At 43.7% G+C, this 16,906-nt stretch overlaps 3 protein-coding genes across 5 annotated transcripts in view; 1 reads left to right on the forward strand and 2 right to left on the reverse strand.

Annotated features, from left to right (window-relative positions):
• Nucleotides 1-6,999, reverse strand: part of LOC127916584 (uncharacterized) — a 33,240-nt gene extending 26,241 nt beyond the window's left edge. The window contains exon 1 of the mRNA XM_052498877.1: nucleotides 5,870-6,999. Within this exon, the coding sequence (XP_052354837.1) occupies nucleotides 5,870-6,168 (299 nt within the window). The 5' untranslated portion in view covers nucleotides 6,169-6,999. The remainder of the gene's footprint in view (nucleotides 1-5,869) is intronic.
• LOC127916588 (zinc finger CCHC domain-containing protein 3-like) overlaps nucleotides 1-16,906 on the reverse strand; it is a 128,852-nt gene that overhangs the window by 21,444 nt on the left and 90,502 nt on the right. The window lies entirely within an intron of this gene.
• The window catches only part of LOC118369965 (zinc finger protein 239-like), a 32,099-nt gene that overhangs the window by 8,352 nt on the left and 6,841 nt on the right, over nucleotides 1-16,906 (forward strand). For 2 of the 3 annotated variants that reach the window (XM_052498865.1, XM_052498864.1), the window contains exon 3: nucleotides 914-3,335. Coding sequence is in view for 1 of the 3 variants with exons in the window: in XM_052498863.1 (XP_052354823.1) it covers nucleotides 16,128-16,494 (367 nt within the window). In the remaining 2 variants the exon portion in view is untranslated. Of the gene's footprint in view, nucleotides 1-913; nucleotides 16,495-16,906 lie in introns of those variants that run through there. The other variant, XM_052498863.1, reaches the window with a different exon arrangement.

The following is a 16,906-nucleotide window of genomic DNA, read 5'->3' on the forward strand; positions in this document are numbered from 1 at the left end:
TGCGTGCAATGAACGCAAGAGAAGTGACACAATTTCACCTGGCTAATATTGCCTGCTAACTTGGATTTATTTTAGCTAAATATGCAGGTTTAAAAATATATACTTCTGTGTTTTGATTTTAAGAAAGGCATTGGTGTTTATGGTTAGATACAGTCGTGCAACGATTGTGCTTTTTTTCGCAAACGCTTTTTTGTTAAATCATCCCCCCGTTTGGCGAAGTTGGCTGTCTTTGTTAGGAAGAAATAGTCTTCACACAGTTTGCAACGAGCCAGACGGCCCAAACTGCTGCATATACCCCGACTCTGTTGCAAGAGAAGTGACACAATTTTCCTAGTTAAAAGAAGTTCATGTTAGCAGGCAATATTAACTAAATATGCAGGTTTAAAAATATATACTTGTGTATTGATTTTAAGAAAGGCTTTGATGTTTATTTCTTTTTTTACCTTTATTTAACTAGGCAAGTCAGTTAAGAACAAATTCTTATTTTCCATGACGGCCTAGGAAACTGCCTTGTTCAGGGGCAGACTGTGTGTGGAAAATGATTTAAGACTGGGACTCTCCAATACAACCCAAAATTGCAGAGTTATGTGCATCCTTTCAAGCACACCCATCTCATTAACCTGTGGTGAGTTATTCACAATTTTCAATTAACAAAGAAGGTTTTATTTGTAAGATGGTTAAATAAAGAGCAAAATTATTGATTTATATTATTTTTTGTGCCCTGGTCCTCTGTCAATTTCCACCAGCCGGGTTGTGACGAACTTATGTTTAATAAATGTATTGTATAGTGTGTGTGTGTGGCAGGCTAACAATAATGGCAAAAAACAACACTTGAGAGTGTTATAAACAATAAATAGTGGATTTCTGCTGTTGTGGGCCTTTATCCATCTGAATGACTTTGTCATTCACACAGGAGAGAGACGGGACTATCGTGGATCCTCTGGGGAGCCTCAACAACATCATGATGCTGACGAGGCAGAGAAAAGTCTCTCCAGATCAGAACTCCTCAAGAAACACCAGCAAAGACCCACAGGGAAGAAATCTAATTGCTGCTCTGACTGTGGGAAACATTGCAAATCTTCATCAGAACTTAAAATACACCAGCGAATACACACAGGAGAGAAATCATATAGCTGTAATAAATGTGGGAAGAGTATTACTCCGTCAAGTAGCCATATTATATATGGAATAATCGGGATATATTGTATAAAAATACCTCTCTGTTTTTAGAATATTGGTTCCGAAATAATATCCTATTGGTGAGCCAACTGTTAAATGCAGAGGGTCTTTTACTCAGTTATAAAGAATTCTTATTCTTATACTTTACAAGGTCCCTGTAACACCTAAAGATTGTGCAATTGTTTTAGATGCCATTCCCTCCGGTGTTGCTTTATTATTCAGGAATATGTCAAGACCTGACCCTCAGAGCCTACCTTCTATTGACCCTGTTGACTCATCAGTAGGAAAGATTTTTTTCTCTTTTGGTCCATTCAACAACAGAGAGATACGATCCTTGTTTCAGCAGGATGTTGTATCTATACCTTATGTCGTGCCTTATTGGAATGGATTTATTGTTCATATCTGTTGGGAAAAAGTTTGGAGTTGCCACACACATACCTACTTGTTAACAAAATTAAGGAAGTTTCCTTTAAAATTATTCATAAATATTATCCTGCCAACCACTACAGTGCCTTGCGAAAGTATTCTGCCCCATTGAACTTTGCGACCTTTTGCCACATTTCAGGCTTCAAACATAAAGATATAAAACTGTATTTTTTTGTGAAGAATCAACAACAAGTGGGACACAATCATGAAGTAGAAGGACATTTATTTGATATTTCAAACTTTTTTAACAAATCAAAAACTGAAAAATTGGGCGTGCAAAATTATTCAGCCCCTTTACTTTCAGTGCCGCAAACTCTCTCCAGAAGTTCAGTGAGGATCTCTGAATGATCCAATGTTGACCTAAATGACTAATGATGATAAATACAATCCACCTGTGTGTAATCAAGTCTCCGTATAAGTTAGCGACTAGCCTAGTGATAGGCTAATTAATAAAGTCAGATACCGTTACCCGACTAAACGGAAATATGACATTAAACAGGGAAACTAGTTAAAAGACATAATTATGTTTCAAATACAGAGGCAAATATACACCGAAGCAGTCTGAACAGCTTGAATGATTCCGCTAGGAAGCTACCAAGGTGAATGAAGACTAGCGTGGTTAATGCAGATACATTTTCATTTTATTTCCAGGCAAAAAGTGCATTTTTACTTTTCTTTCAATAAATAATAATATAATAGTCAGACAACTGCAGATTTGTAATAAGTATGAATTTAAAACCTACTTCCACATTCTACCAACACAACAGATGTTTCTACTACAGGGAATATTGACCAATGAGGTGGGTCTTTCCACATTCTACCAACCCAACAGATGTCTCTACTATGAAGCAACGCTTTCAGGTTAATTAAAGTTTAATTCCCAAATAGCCGATACAGGTTTGGTCATTATCAGGTATTGGAGCGTTGAAAGATGATGCACAACAACGGTTTCTTCCAGGAAACCACGACTCCAATAACCACCGCAGTCGAAATAACTGTAAAGTACATCACCATCGAAACGACTACCGCTACAATCGACCTGTTTGCAATACATGGGTATTGGGATCTGACCTCATTGGTCTGTCAGTAAGCTATGTCTACATGGGTATTTGGGATCTGACCTCATTGATCTGTCAGTAAGCTATGTTTACATGGGTATTGGGATCTGACCTCATTGATCTGTCAGTAAGCTATGTTTACATGGGTATTGGGATCTGACCTCATTGATCTGTCAGTAAGCTATGTCTACATGGGTATTGGGATCTGATCGCATTGATCTCTCAGTAAGCTATGTTTACATGGGTATTGGGATCTGACCTCATTGATCTGTCAGTAAGCTATGTCTACATGGGATCTTACCTCATTGATCTGTCAGTTAGCAATGTCTACATGGGTATTTGGGATCTGACCTCATTGATCTGTCAGTAAGCTATGTCTACATGGGTATTGGGATCTGACCTCATTGATCTGTCAGTGAGCGATGTCTACATGGGTATTGGGATCTCAGCTATAGTATAATCCAGCAAAGCAGTCCTACCAGCTAGCAGCGTAACGAACCTTGTCTGATAGCCAATCAACCGTCAACTGTGGCCCATGTACCCAGTGTAAAGTTACACTGGGTACATGGGCCACATAAATCATTAGGAAGGCACTGTTCCCAGGTCGTCATTGTAAAAAATTATTTGTTCTTAACTGACTTGTCAATTTAAATAAAGGAAGAAAAAAGGGAATATGTTCCATCAGCCATTGGTATAATTTAACTACAATGACCATAATGCATTGCGTGCCTACTTGTCTTGTCTATTTATTTTACACCTGCTTTGTAAAAGAGACAGAAGAATGCACGATGGTCAATGCTATCTGGGATCCTTGGGTCATCCCTACCCTAAACCCTAACCTTAACCATTTTAAATGTCAACTTCAACGGGCTAGGGACGTCCCAATGATGTATCTCTACCTGAAAATACATGATCTAAGTGATTGATAGTTGGTATTCTGCAGTCATAAAGCCTTATTTACTTTAACAAACTACTAAAATAGGTATTTTTGTCAGAGCATAGAAAGCAGCTTTACACTTTATTGAGTGACTGATACATTCATCCTTCCATCCCTCCTCAGCCTTCCTGTCCTCTGAATACCCACTGAGGGTGGAGCTCAGTCAGAGAGCTGTTGAGGGACTGGTTAGGAAGAACACTTCTACAGCCAGAGAGGTGAGAAGTCACACATGGTTTAGATGGTAAATATGTATGTCCCCTTAGTGGTTCATGACATAAGCAAAAGGGAATATGTTCTATCATCTATGTTTATTTAAAATAGTGCAAATTGTCCACTGATATTGGTGTAATTTCTCACCCCTTTTGGCTGTATGAAAGTTAATTTTCTCTCAGTCACACACATTTGTTATTTGATATTATGAAGGTAATTTGTGTAAAATGTACTTTATACAAATGTATATAATATTACTAAATGTGTTTCTGTGTTGCAGGGGCAGTCAAAAGCAGAGCTGTGGGAGACCACCTCAATCCCCTGGTAGAGCCGGAGGTGGTGTTTACCACTCCACCACACCTGCAGCAGGCTTGAAACGTGCGATTGATACTGATTTTCATACTAAGAGGGACCAAGAGTCTGTTGATTGGTCAGTCATTGGGTTCATTTGTTGAAATCAAATCCAGCATTATTTATACAGCACATTTCATACATGGATGCAACACAATGGCTTCACAGGAAAAAACAAGTAAAGTAATGAAAGGAAACAATAAATATTTAGTACACAACAAACAGAAGACTAACAACTGAAAGACCAATGGGCACCCAAAGGAAATGCCATGGATTAAAATATTAATTGAATGCAATATCTAACCCAAAATACAAGCTTGTTGTTTTTTTTAGGAGGGGCTCTGAAAGACTATGGGAGTGTCCACTGAAACTTGACAAGTAACAACAACTGGGACCGAAAAGACACCCACCATGAGACCCACTAAATCTGTCCATGAAGAGGCAAACAAAAGAAAAATCCACAAACTCAAAGACAGGAAGCAAACCAAAAAGGTGGTTAAAATAATTTATTACAATCAATACCATTCATACTATTACAAAATCCATAATTCTCATTCATTCTTAATTAATTCTATTTACAAAAACATCAAACAAAAACAAACCTCAGGGGAGCATCGTCCCTCCCCATCATACCTAACCAATACCTAACCCTTTCCCTAATCTATCCCCTTACCAAACTCACTCTAACACTCCCTGCCCTAAACCCCCTTTCCACCTCTCCCGTGCCGCATGCTTCCCCCACTTCCTCTCCTCCCTCTTCATCCTCCCCCTCAAATCACCTTCCACCCTTCTCACTATCCCTTCCACCCCCCAATCTCTCCCTGTCTTGACTAAATTCTGCCTGGCTTCCCACAGTCCCTTTTTAATTAAAGAGACTCATGAGAAGCCAGAGCAGAAACCTGTCCCTATCCGTTCCCTTTGCTCTCCCTACGCCTCTCTCTAGCCTAGCCCATGTCAAAACAAAATCCCTCCTAACCACACCTAGCATCACCCGTGCCCTAGCCCATACTAGTCCGGCACAGGCACAGTCCCAGAAGGCATGGCGCACAGTCTCCTCCCTGCCACAAGCAGATCTTGGACAGGTGGGGGATCGCACCACACTATACTGGTACAAGATGGAAAGTACCGGCAAGCACTTATGGAGGCCCAACCAATTCAGGTCCTTGAGCCTGTTGTCCAGGCCCCGCGCCTGCACTCCCTCCCAGACCACTGACGAGATGCCCGCTACAGGCGCAGGACTCCCTGCCTGCCTGACCTCTTCGTACAGGTGCCTGTGATCTAAACCTACTCGGGCAACTTCAACCTCGGGATGCGCACACAGCCACTTTGCCGCATGGCCAAAGTGCCATGGCAGCTGTTCCGCCCGAGGACCCGCGTTAGACCACACCATTACGCTTCTCGCCTGGTACGAAGGAGGTAACCGGACGGGTGTATCACTGGCTGAGCAAGCTCCGCTAACAAGAAAGAAACAAAAATTGAGTCCAGCTTGAGGGGGAAATGTGGTACCCCCCTACCTCCCTCCCCGATGGGACAGATCATGCGTGCCCTGGCGACCCACTCGCACCTGCCACTCCACATAAACTGAAACACAAGCCTCACTAGAGGCCTCCTCAGACAAGCCGGCAATGGGTAGATGTACGCCAAATACAAAAGAGACGGCAACACATCCACCTTTAGGACCAGGAATTTGCCCATAAAAGACAAATACCTAGCCTTCCACATTGCTAGCTTCCTCTGTACCACTGCGATACGCATGTTCCAGTTTAGCGTCGCTGAGCCGGAGGTCTCAAAATGAACCCCGAGAATCCTCAGGGCCCCTTCGCAGAGAGATAAACCCCCAGGCACATCCGTTCTACCGCGCCATCTTCCGAAAAACTTGACGGAAGACTTTGCATGGTTCAGAACTGCTCCCGACGCTCGGGTGAAATCCCCAAAGATGGCAAGGGACCTTGTCAGGCACGAGTCCTTGCACAACAGCAAGGAAGTGTCGTCGGCGTACTGCGTCATCTTAACACGCAGCCCACCACTTCCAGGGATCAACAAGCCTTCCACCCCTGTGTCTGCCCTAATGGCAGCCCCCAGAGGAGAGGTCAAAAACGTCACCTAAGGGACTATTTACACTAACTCGACACCCCGCTCCGACATATAATGTACGAATCCATCCTATAAACTTCTCCCCAAATCCTAATCTACCTAACACCCTGAATAGAATAGATCTATTCACGCGATCAAAAGCTTTCGCCTGATCTAGCGCTGCTACCATTAAAGGCAGCCCTCTATCTTCAACCCAAGCGATGGAATCCCTGATCAACTGTAGGTTCCATCTTATAGAGCGGCCCTCTACCCCGCACGTCTGATCCTCGTGGACGACGTAGGGAAGGGCTGTGCGCAACCGGTCTGCTAAAACCTTTGCAAGAATCTTGTAATCTATGCACAGCATGGTCAATGGCCGCCAGTTGCCAAGGTCAGTTGCTTCCCCCTTCTTATAAAGAAGTGACAGCACACCAACAGCCATTGATCCCCCCGGGACCCCCGTCTCAAGGATGGCCTTCAAGACTTCGAGAACCACTGGTCCAAATATACCCCAAAACTTGAGGTAAAACTCAGCCGGCAGCCCATCCATCCCAGGCACCTTCCCTTTTCCCATCCTCCTAAGAGCGCTCTCAACCTCTTCTAGTGAGATCTGGGCCTCCATCACGTCTCTAATGTCCTCTGGCAACCGCCGGGACAAGTGTTCTAAAAACACGTTTCCCTGCTCTACATCTATTTCCCTTTCCTTAAATAAACCTTGGAAATGATCAGTTGTCACCCTGACCATTTCCTCTGGTTTACTTACTATACTACCATTATCTTCCCTAACTCCATGCATTACCTTCCTACTCTGCCTGGCCCTAACCGACTTAAAGAACATAGGGGAACAAGTCTCATTATGTTCTAGAAAGCCACTATGCGCACGCTCCAGGAAAGCTCGAGCCTTCTGCTCCTGCAGCTCCCTGAGCTGCGCCTTTAGGGCTGCGAATCTCTCCCAGTCAATCGACCCGCCGAGGTTGCCTGCCTCGTACTCGAGTTCAATTAACCTTTGGATACGATCCACCTCCCTCCTTTCCTCCCTTTTTTTCCTTCTACAATATCCTATTATAAAAGCCCTAATCCTCACCTTAAATAATCCCACCACTCTAACACCCCCTCGCACATGGACCGGAGGCCGTCAAGCCTCCGAAAGAAACAAAAAAATGCGTCAACGAAAGCCTGCTCCTCCAGTATATCCCGATCTAACTTCCAGTACCCCCTACCGAAGAGGCAGACTGGCGACCCCACCTGCAGGAACACCCCGTCGTGATCCGTGAAGAAAACAGGCAACAGCCGCCCAGACAACTGACCCAAAGACCTGGATACAAAAATGTAGTCGAGCCTCCGCGCAACCCCCCTGGAGTTGCGCCATGTAGGACCGACCATTGCCGGAGTAGTGTGCATGCCACCATCAACCAGACCATGGCAAGCCATTAGCCCAGTGATTGCGCCTGCACTGCTATCACCACCTACCCCTAAATCTATATTAAAATCCCCTCCTATCACCAAGTGCCTGTTTGTAACACACAGGGGCGCCAGACAGTCCACCATCTCCCTCCTGTATGCCGCCACCTGTGGCCCATACACCCCAATTAACCTATATCTAGCTTCTCTATACTTGACATCTATCCCCAATACTCTACCCTGCATTATAACAAAAGTGCTCTCTACCTTAACCTCTCTGTTCCCACACATAATCCCTACTCCTGTTGAGTGCACCCCTCCTATGCCCCAAAAAGATTCTCCCTTATCCCACTCCCTCCTAAATCTACACACATCCCCACCATCCCTCAGGTGAACCTCCTGTAAAAAACAGAAATCAAACCCCACACCCTCTAAATAACAAAAAACCGCCCTCCTTTTAACATTATCCCTTAACCCCCTAACATTTAGACTAAAAAAAGAAACAGAACTATTCATTTAATTTTTTCAACAAATAAACCCCAAAAACCAAAGAAAAAACCAGGAGACTCACCCGATGCTCCCCTGGTCCATCTCCACCGGCGGGGACGTCCTCTCCACTCCTGACGCCCCCCCGTCCTCCATCCCAACCCATGACCCAGGCAGTGTGTTGGGTCCTCCCTCCCCACCCACCACCCCCCCCCTCCCTGTTTGCCTCGGGGCTGCATGTAGGGGACCCCATCTCCTCAAACAGGAGTTGGGATCCCTCTAGCAAACAGCCCACCGACCCCTCACTGGAGTCATCCACTAAAATGCAAGGGGCTGAGGCAAACCGGGAGGAAAAATTACCCTCCCCTCCCCGCCACTCTCTTAGCCCCCCCCCCACCCCCCTCTCACTTCCTGCCAAGCTCCCCCTCTTCATCCCTTTCTTCTTTGGTGAAGGAGGTAGCGGGGAGACACAACGTCCCATCCCCGCTAACTCCTCCACCAAATCCCTCATTTCGACCTCGAGGAAGCCTGGCAGGCTGTTCCCCCACTCCTTCAAACTCCTGCAATATCCGTAGTAACTTTCCACCTCACTGCAGAGCTTCTCTCTCTTTTCAGGGTTCACGAGATAGGCATGTTGTTGGATGGGGCCCAATCCACAATGTCATGCACTAGTACATTTGGGTTGACACATCTGAGAATTAATTAACCCTAAAAGCAGGGCAACAATGTCAATATAATTGTACCAAAAATGGTCAGTTGGTTACATTAATAATTATACTAAATGTTACATGAAATGTAAAACTGAAATATTTGGTTGCATAGTCTTCTTTTCAAAGTCTTTTCAGTTACATTTTGCTAGGTGGGATATCCCCAATGTCAAAACAATGTTTTAACGTGTCCAAATCAATAAACAATATGTAGAAACAGTTTGTGATAAATTGAAATCCTAAACATAACAGGTGCTATATACACAAACATCTGCCACAATAATCATATTACTTGTATTTTTAAAACAAGCACCTTATAAACTGCACAAGCACCAGAAATGCTGTTGTTTTGACAAGTAGCAATAAATCACTGATATCGATTAGGGGGAAATCAGGTTGTATGTGCTGTTGAAACTAACACAACTAAAAAACAACATGGACATGGGAGGTATATTTTACCTCACTGGTTAGAGGACAACCTGCAGAAGACAGTCAGCTACATTTTCAAGTGATGCATTTAAATTTAGGGGCCACTGAACAACGGAACACAACACTTATTTGTCATCACTCATCGATATCATGTTGAAATCAATTGTGCCAAGAGGAGAGAGATGAGGTTCCACATCCTGTTAAAACGAACTGCTAAAAACCACACGGAATCTGGGAATAATGTGTACATCACTGGTTACAGGCCAATTTGTAGATAACAGCTCGCTACATTTTGAAGTGTTGCATTTTGATTCAAGTGGGTCACCAACATGGTAAGTGGAACACAACTTTTTTGTTAAATCTCATAAATAGTACTCTTTCAATTCAGTCTGGATCTTTCCCCTGAGACTAATATCCATATCATTCTGAAATCAATAGAACAGGGGGCAAATGTTTAGGCTTCTACATTGGGACATTGATTCATTGATATCATGAAACAACTCCATGTATTTTCTGATGTTTAATCAGAGCTCTTTTTTCAGAGTATCTCTTGTCACATTGATTACAGCTATGCAATTTCTCTCCTGTGTGTGTTCTCTGGTGTATAGTTAGATAGCTCGATGTCGTAGAAATCTTCCTACATTGAGCACAGCTATACGGTTTCTCTACGTGTGTTCTCTGGTGTGACACTAGGTTGTTTAGCCAAGTAAAACTCTTCCCACATTGAGTACAGCTATAAGATTTCTCGCCTGTGTGTGTTCTTTGGTGTCTAGTCCGACTGCTAGACATAGTAAAACTCTTCCCACATTGATCACAGCTATAAAGTTTCTCTCTGGTGTATAGTTAGATAGCTAGATGTAGTAAAACTCTTCCTACATTGAGTACAGCTAAAAGGTTTCTCTCCTGTGTGTGTTCTCTGGTGTGCTCTCTGGCCGCCACATGAAACCTAACTCTTCCCACATTGATTACAGCTATAAGGTTTCTCTCCAGTGTGTGTTCTCTGGTGTACAACAAGACTGAACGACCTAGTAAAAATCTTCCCACATTCATCACAGCTATAAGATTTCTCTCCTGTGTGTGTTCTCTGGTGTGATATCAGGCTGGTTGACAGAGTAAAACTCTTCCCACAGTCAGAGCAGCAGTAGGGCTTCTCTCCCGTGATTTTTCAGGTGTATTTTACGTTCTGATTAAGATTTTAAACATTTCCCACAGTCAGAGCAGCAGTGAGATCTCTTCCCTGTGGATCTCTGCAGGTGTTACTTTAGGTGTTCTGATGTGGAGAGACTCGTCTCTGCCTTGTCAGCATCATAATGTTGTTGAGGCTCCCCAGAGGATCCACGGTAGTCCCGTCTCTCTCCTGTGTGAACAACAAAGTCAGACAGATGGTTAAATCAAATCAAATCAAGTTTAGTTATATAGCCCTTCGTACATCAGCTGATATCTCAAAGTGCTGTACAGAAACCCAGCCTAAAACCCCAAACAGCAAGCAATGCATTTGTAGAAGCACGGTGGCTAGGAAAAACTCCCTAGAAAGGCCAAAACCTAGGAAGAAACCTAGAGAGGAACCAGGCTATGTGGGGTGGCCAGTCCTCTTCTGGCTGTGCCGGGTGGAGATTATAACAGAACATGGCCAAGATGTTCAAATGTTCATAAATGACCAGCATTTCAACTGTTCTGCATAATAAGGCAGAACAGTTGAAACTGGAGCAGCAGCACGGCCAGGTGGACTGGGGACAGCAAGGAGTCATCATGTCAGGTAGTCCTGGGGCATGGTCCTAGGGCTCAGGTCCTCCGAGAGAGAGAAAGAAAGAGAGAAGGAGAGAATTAGAGAACGCACACTTAGATTCACACAGGACACCGAATAGGACAGCAGAAGTACTCCAGATATAACAAACTGACCCTAGCCCCCCGACGCATAAACTACTGCAGCATAAATACTGGAGGCTGAGACAGGAGGGGTCAGGAGACACTGTGGCCCCCTCCGAGGACACCCCCGGACAGGGCCAAACAGGAAGGATATAACCCCACCCACTTTGCCAAAGCACAGCCCCCACACCACTAGAGGGATATCTTCAACCACCAACTTACCATCCTGAGACAAGGCTGAGTATAGCCCACAAAGATCTCCGCCATGGCGCAACCCAAGGGGGGGGCGCCAACCCAGACAGGATGACCAAATCAGTGTATCAACCCACTCAGGTGACGCACCCCTTCCAGGGACGGCATGAGAGAGCCCCAGTAAGCCAGTGACTCAGCCCCTGTAATAGGGTTAGAGGCAGAGAATCCCAGTGGAAAAAGGGGAACCGGCCAGGCAGAGACAGCAAGAGCGGTTCGTTGCTCCAGAGCCTTTCCGTTCACCTTCCCACTCCTGGGCCAGACTACACTCAATCATATGACCCACTGAAGAGATAAGTCTTCAGTAAAGACCAAGTTTGCGTCTCTGACATGGGTAGGCAGAACGTTCCATAAAAATGGAGCTCTATAGGAGAAAGCCCTGCCTCCAGCTGTTTGCTTAGAAATTCGAGGGACAATTACGAGGCCTGCGTCTTGTGACCGTAGCGTACGTGTAGGTATGTACGGCAGGACCAAATCAGAGAGATAGGTAGGAGCAAGCCCATGTAATGCTTTGTAGGTTAGCAGTAAAACCTTGAAATCAGCCCTTGCTTTGACAGGAAGCCAGTGTAGAGAGTCTAGCACTGGAGTAATATGATCAAATGTTTGGGTTCTCGTCAGGATTCTAGCAGCCGTATTTAGCGCCAACTGAAGTTTATTTAGTGCTTTATCCGGGTAGCCGGAAAGTAGAGCATTGCAGTAGTCCAACCTAGAAGTGACAAAAGCATGGATTAATTTTTCTGCATCATTTTTGGACAGAAAGTTTCTGATTTTTGCAATGTTACGTAGATGGAAAAAAGCTGTCCTTGAAAAGGCCCACAACAGCGGAAATCCACTGTAAAAGTGATGCCAACAGTGTAGCCATGATGTTGTACAACAATTGACATCTGTAATTAATTTGATTTGACCTTTATTTAACTAGGCAAGTTAGTTAAGAAAAAAAACTTATTTTCAATGACGGCCTAGGAACAGTGAGTTAACTGCCTTGTTCAGTTGCAGAATGACAGATTTTTACCTTGTCAGCTCGGGGATTCGATCTTTCAAATGATCATTACATTCGGCAGGTAGCCTAGTGGTTAGAGCTTTGTTCAAGTAACCGGAAGGTTCCTGCCGAATGTAATGGTTATTTTACATTTGTCTTAAAATGAGCAAGAATAGTCATATTGTCTTGTTTTCACATTAGTAGTAACATCAACGATTGTAGACTAGAAATAAATGATCAATTTTGTTGAAACTCTAAGCAGTGTGCCAGACGACTTTTGGTCTCCAATTTAGGCCCCTTTCTGTGTTTGCTAAAATTGCGGCATGAGGGCGATGCACATGCAATTTGGTTGTAGAAACTCCTCCCCACTAATGAGGAAACCGAAAGTTATGGATGTAGTATATCTGCCTGGAGCAAAAATGGTGATTAAAGATTTGAGTTTTTCACAATGTATTCTGAATGTGAATGGGGGAAAACTCAGGGGAGTAACCTCCATTTCCAGGTTGCTTATGAGTGCATTTCACACTACTTTGGATTATAATTGTAAGGCTCATTTGAATGTCCTGCTTAATATAATGTTTGTGTCATCATCGCAAATCAACCGCTTTGTACTTAAAAAAACACTTCAACCAGTAAAATGTTATTTGGCTAGTTTTTTCCATCAGCCTGACAATGAGGGATTGTACACGAAAATAGGAAAATAGCTCACTGTGTTGTACAATAGCCTATCCATCAAGGAACAGTTCTCTACACATTATGACCAAAGTAGGGATGTTGGATCCAACGTGGAGCACGGCATAACTGTCTTTACCAGAGTAATGCATGAAGAAGCACTTTGGTTGTTGTTGCATGTCGGGATCTTGTCATGTGACTGTCATTCAGAAAATTATTTCCTGGATCAGCTGATGATAGTTGAACATGTGACTAACTAAACAGATACAGAAGTAATAATTATGTGTAATTATTGAAGATCCATATTAATGACAGTATCCATTTGGGTGTTGTCATAAAGTTACAATATTATTTTTTTATTTTTTTTATTTCACCTTTATTTAACCAGGTGGCCAGTCGAGAACAAGTTCTCATTTACAACTGCGACCTTGCCAAGATAAAGCAAAGCAGTGCGACAAAAACAACACAGAGTTACACATGGAATAAACAAACGAACAGTCAATAACACAATAGAAAAATCTATATACAGTGTGTGCAAATGGAGGAGGCAATAAATAGGCCATAGTAGCGAAGTAATTACAATTTAGCAAATTAACACTGGAGTGATAGATGTGCAGAAGAGGATGTGCAAGTAGAAATAGTGGTGCGTAAAAGAGCATAAAAAGTAAATAAAAACATGGGGATGATGTAGGTAGTTTGATGGGCTATTTACAGATGGGCTGTGTACAGCTGCAGCGATTGGTAAGCTGCTCTGATAGGTGATGCTTAAAGCTAGTGAGGGAGATGAGTCTCCAACTTTATCGATTTTTGCAATTCGTTGCAGTCATTGGCAGCAGAGAACTGGAAGGAAAGGCAGTCAAAGAAGGTGTTGGCTTTGGGGATGACCAGTGAGATATATCTCCTCGAGAGTGTGCTATGGGTGGGTGTTGCTATGGTGACCAGTGAGCTGAGTTAAGGCGGGGCTTTACCTAGCAAAGACTTATAGATGACCTGGAGCCAGTGGGTTTGGCGACCAATATGTAGCGAGGGCCAGCTGACAAGAGCATACAGGTCGCAGTGGTGGGTGGTATATGGGGCTTTAGTGACAAAACGGATGGCACTGTGATAGACTGCATCCAGTTTGATGAGTAGAGTGTTGGAGGCTATTTTGTAAATGACATTGCCGAAGTTAAGGATCGGTAGGATAGTCAGTTTTACGAGGGTATATTTGGCAGCGTGAGTGAAGGAGGCTTTGTTGCGAATTAGGAAACCGGTTCTAGATTTAATTTTGGATTGGAGATGCTAAATATTAGTCTGGAAGGAGAGTTTATAGTCTAACCAGACACCTAGGTATTGAAGTTGTCCACGTATTCTAAGTCAGAACTGTCCAGAGTAGTGATGCTAGTCGGGCGGTGGCAGCGATCCGTTGTTGATTGATCGGTTGTTCTTATCAGCTGTTGAGTCTGCCGATAAGAATACGGTGATTGACAGAGTTGAAAGCCTTGGCCAGGTCGATGAAGACGGCTGCACAGTACTTTCTTTTATCGATGGCGGTTATGATATCGTTTAGTACCTTGAGCATGGCTGAGGTGCACCAGTGATCAGCTCGGAAACCGGATTGCACAGGGGAGAAGGTACGGTGGGATTCTAAATGGTCAGTGAACTGTTTATTAACTTGGCTTTCGAAGACTTTAGAAAGGCGTGGCAGGATGGATACAGGTTTGTAACAGTTTGGGTCTATAGTTTCACCCCCTTTGAAGCGTTCCAATCTTTAGGAATCTCAGATGATACGAAAGAGAGGTTGAACAGACTAGTAATAGGGGTTGCAACAATGGCAGCGGATAATTTTAGAAATAGAGGGTCCAGATTGTCTATCCCAGCTGATTTGTACGGGTCCAGGTTTTGCAAATCTTTCAGAACATCAGCTATCTGGATTTGGGTGAAGGAGAAGTGGGAGAGGCTTGGGCAAATACGTGTGGGGGGGATGCGGAGCTGTTGGCCGGGGTTGGGGTAGCCAGGAGGATAGCTTATTAACATTTTTGATTATAATGGATTTATCGGTGGTGACCATGTTACCTAGCCTCAGTGCAGTGGGCAGCTGGGAGGAGGTGCTCTTGTTCTCCATGGACACACAGTATCTAATATAGACAGAAAGCGTATAAATAGCTTGAATCTTTCGGCTATGTTGGCTAGCAAGCTACCGAGGTGGTTGACGAGCTGTTTCTGAAGAACCGTCCACTAGATGATACGTCACGCTGGCAGCATCGCCTGAAAGACGCACATCGCCGTCTGCTGACTGGAGGGGAAGCGCAGTTGAGGATCATATGTTTCCGTTCACTAGATTATACGTCACACTAACGGCATTGCCTAAAAGTCTCACACCGCCCTCTGCTGACTGGAGTGGGTAACGCAGTTGAGTAAAACTTATATTTTATTTTCAGACAAGTTCAAGTGTCGGGAAACATGAGTTTTTACTCACCAGTGTAACAACAGCATTGCCTTAAAGTCCCACATGATGTATTGTTACACCATGTAGGAGCAGTCTAGACCTAGTCTGTTCATTATATACATCTACATGATGTATTGTTACACCATGTAGGAGCAGTATAGACCGACATTAGCTTGCTACTTATTTAGATTTAGTTTGACTGAATGAAACTGCCTTAAATGTGCTGTAGTAAACATTTTTCATTCGCACTAATCAATCAACACATTCCTGTCTGTGTATGTCTCACTATAATAGTACCATTTAATTAAATACATGTAAAATAATCTTTGTTTGAAAATAAAATATGATCCTCAACTGCGTTTCCCCTCCAGTCAGCGACGTGTGTCTTTCAGGCGACGCTGCCAGCGTGACGTATAATCTAGTGGACGGTTCTTCAGAAACAGCTCGTTAACCACCTCGGTAGCTTGCTAGCCAACATAGCCGAAAGATTCAAGCTATTTATACGCTTTCGGTCTATATTAGCTACTGTGTTTTAGACACACTTCTGTCGTATCTACTTGTTAACCTATTTAATTTAATATTACGTTATTTTGTATTAGTCAGCTATAGTAGCTGGCTGGTTAAGTTAGCACTAGCCTAGTTGCTAATGATAGCTAGCTAGCTAACATCCCCGAACATGAGCTCCCTAAACTTCTCCCCTCCTGTTAAAGAAGAGGTCTGCTGGACGGAGAAAGAAACTCTGGGGCTGAACATTGTCGTGAAAGAGGAGAAGGAAGAGGAGGATGTTACAGTTAAAAAAGAAGTAGAGGGTGAGGCTGTTACAGTGAAAGAAGAGAAAGACGTTTCAGTGAAAGAAGAGGAAGACGTTTCAGTGAAAGAAGAGGAAGACGTTTCAGTGAAAGAAGAGGAAGACTCTTTCAGGGTGAAAGAGGAGGTGGATGTTACAGTAAAAGAAGAGGATGCAGTTTTGGGAGTGAAGAAGGAAGGGGAGATTACTGTCACATTGAAAGATGAAGAGGTGGAGAGAGGAGATCTGAACACCAGTAAGTACCGCCTTAAATGTGTTTTTAACTTAGGATATTCTGAGTTGGCTCGTCAATAGCTCTTCAACGGAGGGGCAATAGGATGATGACTGATATGTCTAGAATCAGACGACGTAGAGAGCAAGCTACCCCTTGTTTTCTCCGTTCCGTTTCCAAAAAGTGACTAAACATATACATTTGAGAAGGGTCTATCTGCTGACCGCAGACTGGGGCCTGGCGTATAGTGATTTTCATGTAGTGATGTTTTACTACACACCGTGCCCCCCAGTAGTGGCTACAACAACGATTATGGATATACTGACAAGATGTCTCTCCGCCCGAACAATGGGACTCGTTGTCCACAAAGCGGCACTGCGGGTTCTCTATCTCCAAAATATCCTTTCTTTGGATTGGTGGATCCATCTTATTATTG

Source organism: Oncorhynchus keta, chromosome 37 (genome assembly GCF_023373465.1).
Source record: "Oncorhynchus keta strain PuntledgeMale-10-30-2019 chromosome 37, Oket_V2, whole genome shotgun sequence".
Lineage (NCBI taxonomy): Eukaryota > Metazoa > Chordata > Actinopteri > Salmoniformes > Salmonidae > Oncorhynchus > Oncorhynchus keta.